The sequence below is a fragment of the Folsomia candida genome, unplaced genomic scaffold, assembly GCF_002217175.1.
Source record: "Folsomia candida strain VU population unplaced genomic scaffold, ASM221717v1 Fcan01_Sc008, whole genome shotgun sequence".
Classification (NCBI taxonomy): Eukaryota; Metazoa; Arthropoda; class Collembola; order Entomobryomorpha; family Isotomidae; genus Folsomia; species Folsomia candida.
The window spans coordinates 2,142,625-2,152,003 of NW_019091200.1; the positions used below are offsets into that span (position 1 = coordinate 2,142,625).

The following is a 9,379-nucleotide window of genomic DNA, read 5'->3' on the forward strand; positions in this document are numbered from 1 at the left end:
AATATATTTTACATATTATTTTATATAAAAATTTCTTCCCAGATTTTGTTGAAACAATCTACCTAAAAAAACTGATTAGAAAACCATAAATTCTCGGAAATATAAAAAAAATTCGCTCCACCGGATTTGGCACATCTCTCATTTTAATTCCTACCTACTTACAAACCACAAAAAGCCGTGGCAGTCGGATCAGTGCAAATACCTTTTTCTCATCTCACCAGCAACCAGTAAATACCAGTCCTTCTTCTCTCACTATTACCTTTATCCTATTCTTCTTCACGGTTTGTTTGTATGGCTGGTCTGGTGAGCAAAAAAAATATAAATTCAGCTTTTTCTTAGGTGAGGCATAGTAACCATGAACACATGAAAAAAATGCATGGTTACGGCAAAGCCTAAGAATGCAAACAGACCCCCCCTCCCAAAATTCCACTCAAGATTGTGGCAAAACGGCTAATCGTATCAAAATGATGTAAAAGGCAATCGTGAAGACCTTGCTGGGTAGATGATGCCCGTCAGGTCTATAAACATGACAATCATATTTTAACCCATTTTAAATCGATTTTAAACTTTCAAACGACTTGCAAATTCACTTTTGCCATGCAAAGGTTGTGACTCGTCTATGTTTTAATGTGCGGAAATCTATAACGCGTCATTTAAAACAAACCCGAGCGAAATCGGATAAGAAATGAAAAAGTTTTCTTGGTAGCATCTGCAGCCAGTTACGTTACTTGTAATGTTTCTTCATTACTTATAATAAATACTCGTTTGTATTAGCAACCAGCACAATAGAAACATGTAAGCTCTGCACTTACATATGCAAATATCTAAACATGTAAATATGTATGTACATGTATGCACTTTTAGAAATCCAGTATTAAAATAGTACCAAGCGGTATTCAGAAATGACTACAAAAATGGTATTCATAACTAATGCTCTGACGTAATCATGTTTCGTTTTCTCCCATGTGAGTAAAATTTCACGGTGAAAATGCAAATTCTCTTTCACGTTTTCCATCATAACTTTGTTTAATTAAACTGAGCATTATGAAAAATCCTGAAACACGTGTTTAATCATTTATCTAAGAATACATGATCATCGTTTTTTCGTCAAAATCGGAGCTAGACCGCTGGCGTCATATTGCAAGTAGTAGGTACCACTGAGAATTCAATTATACCAGATTTCTAAGTGTGTGCATACATACATATGTATGATGTTGATGCATTTCTTGTCCACGTCCACGGGTGATAGGGGAATTTAATTTGGTGTTCCACGCATTCACACCCACTGGAGAATTAATTGCATATGCAACGCATCCAGACTAATGAGGATTTAATTTGGTATCTATTATTGATGACAACTTAAAGAGACTTAAAAACAAAAAATAAACTAATTCTTAAAAAAAAACTTAGGTGAGGCTTGCTTAAAAGGGGGAAACAAGAGGTTATCATCGTGTAGTAAAATAATATGCTACATCAATGTTCATCTCATGATTTATAATTTTAGGTGAATCCAACAACAAATTATATGCGTTTCGGACCATTTGCCTCGCCGTGGGCCTGATTAATTGTTCCATACCAATGCATATATGTATATATATAGTATGTGTGCCATATTGATGCTTGTACCTAAATATACATAAGTTGCAATCTTCTTACTATTCGATTCTGCTTATACTGATGGCCTACATGAATATATTTCAAAGATAGGTCGAATTTTTTAACATTTAATGTTCTGAAATATAATATTTCATGTTACAAACTAACTCAAGCTTCGTACATTAAATCACCAATAGATTATGGATAACGAAATTATCTAACGAAATCCTGTATCGTTTCATATGAATTATTACTGCATATGTGTATTAAATGCACTGAGCGTTAATAAATTTTCAAGTTATTTTAATTATTTGAATCATAAAATTGCCCACGGCGAGGCAAATGGTCCGAAAGGCATATAATTTGTTGTTGGATTCACCTAAAATTATAAATCATGAGATGAACATTGATGTAGCATATTATTTTACTACACGATGATAACCTCTTGTTTCCCCCTTTTAAGCAAGCCTCACCTAAGTTTTTTTTAAAGAATTAGTTTATTAAAAGGTGTACATACGAAAGGATTTGATCGTCGAGAAGAAGAAGAAATGTGGCGTGGAAGAGTCCAAGTTACGTATTTTGAATTACACGTACATACTTTTTGACGAAATGATAATATTATGTACATCGTTCGCATATGACTTAACATTGATTGACCAAGCAGTGCAATGCATAATACCTTCGTCTTCACACACCTTAAGAATAAACACGCCACGTTGTTATCGTTATCATCAGGTTTGAAATACCGGCCGGTTTTATATACATACATAAATATCTTCTTCTTCTTTACCCACCCAGCCAACCGCAATCCTCAACTCTTCCCCGGCTTGCTAAACTGAAAGTAAAAGTAAAGTAGGATTCAAGTGCAGGAATCCAAGGTGAGTCTCGATCTGCCATCGTTTCAATGGAGGTTTCCCAGCGTATGCGATCCGATTTTGAGCAAAGTAGTGGCAATTGATGACAGATTTAATTAGTATGCAATTTGCGAAAGACACAACCTCCAAATGATCACGTTTGGCAGAGATATTTGCATCCGAAGAGGAGAAAATGTGCCTTAAAGTCGACAAATTTTACACTTTTCAAATTTTATGCGCGTTTTCTCCTCTTCGGATGCAAATATCTCTGCAAAACGTTACCATTGGGAGATCATGTCTTTCGCAAATTTCATACTAACTAAATTTGTGACCGATTGACACTAGTTTGCTCAAAATCGGAGGGTATACGCTGAGAGACCTCCATTGCCAGTCTCGTCGGGGAGGTAGGTTTGTACATAATATGTAATGTACATAGTCTTCTGCAGTTTATTATCACTACCACCTACCTCCAAATGTGGTCGTGCATGGTGGTTGGTTTGGTAATAAAACAGATTTGGAAATTTGCAAGGGAAATGGCACTACGAAAATGTGAGGAAACCATTTAAAAAACAAATCGACCCCATGAAATGAATGGAATCTCGTATTTATTTCCGCCAATGAATGAATGAATGACATGACGTCAATAATTCGGGGAAATTATGGCTACCTTTTCAGAATTATTTCTCGTAATATGAAACTCTTCCCCAGACCAGACCAGACCAAAGATCAAACATAATCATTAATTTTTAGAGAATGGCATCAAGTAACAAAGTGTAATCGTTATAGTTCTCTCTCTCTCCATTAAATCGGATTGTGGGGCTGAACTTGAGAATTTCTTCCTCTCATCCTCACTCCTCAGTCAGTCATGAATTCGTGTTATATAAGTAAGAAGAATGGGAAAAACGTAAAAAATCGACACATTTATCTCCTCTCATCTGGATACGTGCAGAACAGAGCATCTTTCTCTCTCGGACAGAAAAAATATGAGAAATGAAATGAAACTGCATAAGCACCATGAGTTGGCTGATCTGATATCATGAGACGTTTCAGTTACGTACTAATTTTTTTATTCTTCTTCTTCTTCTTTAAGAGAATGCAGTGCAGGGTAGACTGACTTAACTGTATCAAAATGAGTGATGTACAACAATGTTGATCAGAGAGTGAGGATTTATATGCTTTATATAATGAGCCGTTCCGCCGTGATCGATCTGGGATGATGCGATTGAGGGAGTAGTTCACAGACGAAAACCATTTTAGAACATTTTTTCTTGTCTTATATAACATGAACACACCTTTATTATACCGAGTTGGTAATGAATTGGGTGGAGGTGGAGGTGGATGAAGATGAAATGCCGAAGTGGCCGCGGAAGCGTGGGGACAGAGGGGAAATGACCCCATAATCTGCTCGAGTGTTACCTCTCTCCTACAGTGTTAATGTCCCCACATGTCCCCACGGCTTCCGCGGCCACTGGATGCTTGGCATATTGATCAGCAGTCCGTTTAAATATGCGTCTCAGTGTTCAAAATCCTTTTAAAATGTTTCATCGTGACTTAGATTTGATCAGTTTTTTTCCTCCATCCAACTCCCAACTGGGGAACATTGATTTTTATTATTTGATTGTTCACTTGATTGGCAGTGAAAAGAATGGCATGATGACGTCGGACGGATATAAATGTATGTGCTTGGTCAATCAATGGACGTGGTCTTCGTCTTGCACAGGTAGAAAATTCATGATGCGCTGTTGTGTTGATACAAGATTTAACCTTTGATCTTTATACAAAAAATGGAGTGTATTCCCCTTAAAATCTGGGTACAAAAAGTTGTAAATTATGTATTTTCTCATTTGCAAAACTGGATGAAGTTTATCTAAATGCTGAATCTATTAATTGTAGGAAAGGAGGAAAAGTGCATTTCGAGCTCGAAGTTTGGCCAATTTCAAAAGTGAACTTTTTTGTATGACTGACTAACTAACTGACACGTAATAATTTAACGCTTTAAACCAGTATGTAACAGTTGCCACGCCATGAAACATAAGTTATCAAATTTATTAAAAACATCTTTAACCATTCCGACTAGCCGAATTTCGTACATATTTTCACTCCTTGTTAAATATGTTTTGTGTGACTAACTTCCATCATGAAACTCAAAACGTTTACATTTGTCACCACTTTAATTTATAAATCTATATTATAAGCTGGAAATGTCTTTCCAAGGAATTCGTCCTCAACGGAAGTGAAAGTGGAGAAAGTTAAGTTTCGAATGGCGCGAAAATTCAAAATAAATTAAATTCGAAAAATTAAATGCCAGAACGTGTGGTACTCTTTGTGGGCGTATTTATCTGGGGGTGGTGGTTATCTGGGGGTGGGTCGTTATCTGGGGGTGGGTCGTTATCTGGGGGTGGCGGTTATTTGGGGGTGGTGGTTATCTGGGGATGGATGGTTATCAGGGGGTGGTGGTTATCTAGGGATGGCGGTTATCTGGGGGTGGATGGTTATCAGGGGGTGGTGGTTATCTGGGGGTGGGTGGTTATCTGGGGGTGGGTGGTTATCTGGGGGTGGTGGTTATCTAGGGATGGCGGTTATTTGGGGGTGGGCAGTTATCTGGGGGTGGGGGTTATTTGGGGGTAGGGTTATGTGGGGGTGGTGGTTATCTGGGGGTGGTGGTTATCTGTGGGTGGGGGTTATTTGAGGGTGGGTGGTTATCTAGGGATGGCGGTTATCTGGGGGTGGGGGTTATTTGGGGGTGGGTATTTATCTGGGGGTGGCGGTTATCTGGGGGTGTTGGTTATCTGAGGGTGGTGGTTATCTGTGGGTGTAGGTTATTTCGGGGTGGGCGGTTATCTGGGGGTGGGTGGCTATGTACCCCCAGATAGGAGGGGTAGTCAGGTAACAAGATTCGATTCGAACGTTCATGTCATGAACTGTTTGTGTTTAGTGTGCACATGTTTGCACTAAACAAGATCGTCGTCTCATGTCGTGAACTGTTTGTGTTTAGTGTGCACATGTTTGCACTAAACAAGATTGAAAGTGGTTATCGGGGTATGGCTGCTGCATGGTGGTTATCGGGGTGTGGCTGCCAGGTGGTGGTTATCGGGGTATGGCTGCCTGGTGGTGGTTATCGGGGTATGGCTGCTGCATGGTGGTTATCGGAGTGTGGTTGCCTGGTGGTGGTTATCGGGGTGTGGCGGCCTGGTGGTGGTTATCGGAGCGTGGTGGCCTGGTAGCGGTTATGTTGGGAGTAATTATCTGATTTTGGTTATCTTGGGGGCTATCTGGTGGTGGTTATCAGGCTGTGGCTGCCTCACGGTGGTAATCTGGGAGTAATTATTTGATTGATTGTCGTTTGGGTGTGGTTGCCAATGCAGATCATTGCCAATGGCGGACTAGGCTGGTAAAGATGGCAGAGCCAAGTGAGTGCCAGACAAACTGTCAGTGGCACTGCCATTGCCAATGGCAGACTAGGCTGGTAGATATGACAGACTGGGATGGCAGAGATGACAGAGCCAAGTGGGTGACATTTAATTGTCAACTTTAACTTGCGTTGCAAATTGCTTTCACTTCCGTTCGCGTCAAATTGTTTTTTTTAAAAATAAGTATATACAAAATATTTAACTGGTGAAATTTTGATAATCTAATCATCTCTCGCCTGGCGGGAGACGGGCTTATACGCTAGTTATTAAATAAATTAAAAATATTTATGTATGCATCTTTAACCATTCTGTCGAGCCGAATTTCATATATACATATTTTCACTCCTTATTAAATTACCGTCGTTTCTAGACTTCTCTGTAAACAAGGACCCGAAGAAACGAACCTCATTTACAAAAACGTCAAGATGAAAGGAGAGGATTTGCTATTTGACTCGAGATAAACAAGGCATGAAACCCAGCAGAATTTGTGTGTGAGAAACAATTAACTGAGTTAATGACACCACACACACACCGAGCACATAAGTACAATTACATACATACATAAATACACTGGTGCCGAGCAGAACCTAATTATCTCACAAGTATTGCATTACCGACAGATCGACGTGCCAACACGTTTTAAAAAATTATTTCATTTGCTTTGTGGTACTCTGCCAATAATTCGCTCTAGGAAATGCATACATACACATCTTGATAACAGATAGAAACACAATACATAAATACATTTCAAGCAGAATTTTATTTAAACAAATACTAACTATTCCGGTCGTTTTTGTGCAGCCCGAATCAGGGCTTATGGAACCGTCATGTCTGTTTGTCTGTCCGTCGGTCTATCGATTACACCCGTAAAACTTTTCCAATCGACTTGAAATGGCACATAGAACATGCAAAATTAAGAGTCATGTTGGAAGATGAGCAAAATCTATCGACAAATAAAAAAATATACCCACCTCAATTCTTACAACAACCTGGCTCGGGCTAAATTAGGCTGCATTGTGATTCTTTTTGTACGCAAAACTTTGTTTGTACACAAGTAAAGCCTTCTCTTTTTGCACTCCACGGATGAATCTCGGCTTGCATAAAGTTATTCTTCTTCTGTTCCGTCCGTTCCGTTCCAATCCATGATGTCCAATTGTTCGCGGAATAGCGAGTGGGTGGCTGGGCAAAAAATTACGTACAATAGAAAAGCTGAATGGGAACATGCAGTCGAGAACAAATCTGACATTTATGTATTCACTCGGTCGTAATAAGTCTTTTGATTTTATTGGAGGAGAAAAAATTTTTGGATGGGTGGATGGTCCCTCGTTCGTGCGAATGTTTTAGGCCGGGTTTAGGCCAAGTTTGCAAAATTCGGGGAGTTGGGTTGCCATCTAAAAGTGGTTGGTTTTGTGTTAAAGGTGCCCTTGGCATTGGTTTGGTTCTCCACTTCCATACTTTCCATTTCTACTAAAAGCTACGCAAACGCTGGCAAATCTAGTTAGTCGGGCTTGGTTGGTGGGGTGGAATGGATGCTACACGGCCATAGTCTTACCTGCTATTGCTGGCTATATGTACGAGCAAAAAATAGGATTTTGTTGCTAATGTTGTATGAACATGAAGTATGCGGCTTAAACTGCAGGAGATTTTTCATCATCGCCGTATTAACGTGTCCAATGTGCATAAGAATGATGTGTAATTTCTGTTTTCAGTACATTCTCCGGCCAAATTTGGCTTTTAGTTCGGGAATGGAAATCTGTAATGGTGATTTGCAAACTAGTATGTGCTGCATAGTATGCAGCTTAGCAGATTTTTCATCATCGCCGTACTAACGTGAACAATAAACATAAGAATAACACATAATTTCTGTTGTTCTCGTCTAAAATTTGCCTTTTAGTTCGGTAATGAAAACCTGTAGATGCTGTTTACATGTAAAAACGCGAGAATTTGCGTATTTTTTATTCAATACTTATGTCATTTCATGTTAATTCAATCATTGAATTTCATAAGAATCCCCTTTACATTCGGTCACATTTAGCCAGATATTGTCATCTGTTTAGACATGATTTTTTCCCTTAAACTTGTAAACATTTGGAAACATTCGACGCCACAATTTGGAAAATCTCATCTCTGAACAAGAATTCATAATGGAAGGAATTTGAGACTGCTTGGGATTTTGAGTTGATCGAAGTGACGCCATCTGGGCGAGTGTTGCTCCACTACAATTTCATGAACAAAGACATTGTGATCACAAAACTGGACAAGTTGAGCCGTGTTTTGAGCAGTGACAGCTAAAATTGAGCAGTCAAGAAGGCAGTCAAAAACCACGACGTCCCCCATTCATCACGAAATCGTCAGCCGTGTCGGAGCACTTTTCACTTTTCTCGACTTCTAGTCCTGTTTACTTGTTAAAAATAAGTTTCCGACTTGTTTTTCTTACCTAAATCTTGGAAATTGTAAGTAAAGCTTTGTCTTCTTATTAATTTTTGGTCGGGTGGTCAATTAATTTGTGTTTTTTTTTAAATCTCTTAATTATTATTGACTTTTAATTATATTAAGTTGAACTCAGGTTTGTAAAAATGGAACGATCTCGCTCTCGTGGTTCGAGACGCGAGGGTTCGAAACGGCCCTTTACCCTTGGGCCTGGTGGGGGCGGAGCGGCTCAAAGATTCCTCGAGACTTTGCACTCCCAAACCGGGATGGACATGTTTTCTCTAGCATTGGAGAATTTGGAGTATGACAAGGAGGCCGAAGAGGTCAAGTCCCTCGTGAAGGTTATCACGGACCAGGTTGGAAAGATTCCGTGTGTGGAAAACGAGCCAGCTGCTGATGGGGATCCTCTGCCGTCAACATCAAGGTAAAACAATCACATTTTCGTTTTACTTTAAATAGGAGTTTGTTAATTAATTAATTAATTAGAAACGAGCTCGCTGCTGCTGCACTTGCGCCGGCGAAAACTCTTCCTCCAGCAGACCCACCTACAACGCCAGCATCTTTCGCAGCCGCGCCCACAGCGCAATCTTCTGCAGCCGCTCGCACAAAAATGCTACCTTCGGCTGTGACTGCTGTTGCTGCTCAACGTCTCCCACCGAAATTAACGTGAAATACTCACATTTTAATTTTTTTCTATATACCAGTTTGCCGAGTAATGCCAATAATTAATTAATTAATTAATTAGAAACGAGCTTGCTGCTGCTGCTGCACTTGAACGGCGCAAGTTGTCACAGGCACAAGTTGCACCGGTGACAAATCCCCCAGCAGACCCGTCCGCAGCGCAAAAATCTTCTGCAGCCGCGCCCACAAAAATGCTACCTTCTGCCGTGCCTGCTCCTGCTGCTGCTGAACCTCTGCCATCAACGTCAAGGTACGACAATCACATTTTTTAACTTTAAATACCAGTTTTTCCATTAACGTCTTTAATTAATTAATTAGAAACGAGCCCGCTCCTGCTAAACCTGTACCGTCGACATCAAGGTAAGATAACCACATTTTAATTTTACTAGTTAGTCAGCAATGTCGTTA

The 9,379-nt window shown here is 39.7% G+C and overlaps 1 protein-coding gene and 1 long non-coding RNA gene across 3 annotated transcripts in view; one reads left to right on the top strand and one right to left on the bottom strand.

The window, feature by feature from the left end:
* Positions 1-6,601: 6,601 nt before the first annotated feature.
* Positions 6,602-7,059, bottom strand: LOC118436446. Its single transcript, XR_004835456.1, has 2 exons — positions 6,832-7,059; positions 6,602-6,745 (listed from the first exon to the last, which is right to left on the bottom strand). It is a non-coding gene; the product is annotated as an uncharacterized LOC118436446 (long non-coding RNA).
* Positions 7,060-7,894: 835 nt separating this feature from the next.
* LOC110852850 (proteoglycan 4) overlaps positions 7,895-9,379 on the top strand; it is a 28,992-nt gene continuing 27,507 nt past the window's right edge. Inside the window, exons 1-5 of one of the 2 annotated variants that reach the window (XM_022100975.2) lie at positions 7,895-8,313; positions 8,417-8,714; positions 8,777-8,956; positions 9,036-9,221; positions 9,290-9,331. In XM_022100975.2, coding sequence (XP_021956667.1) covers positions 8,437-8,714; positions 8,777-8,956; positions 9,036-9,221; positions 9,290-9,331 — 686 coding nt within the window. In that variant the 5' untranslated portion in view covers positions 7,895-8,313; positions 8,417-8,436. The remainder of the gene's footprint in view (positions 8,314-8,416; positions 8,715-8,776; positions 8,957-9,035; positions 9,222-9,289; positions 9,332-9,379) is intronic. The other variant, XM_022100974.2, reaches the window with a different exon arrangement.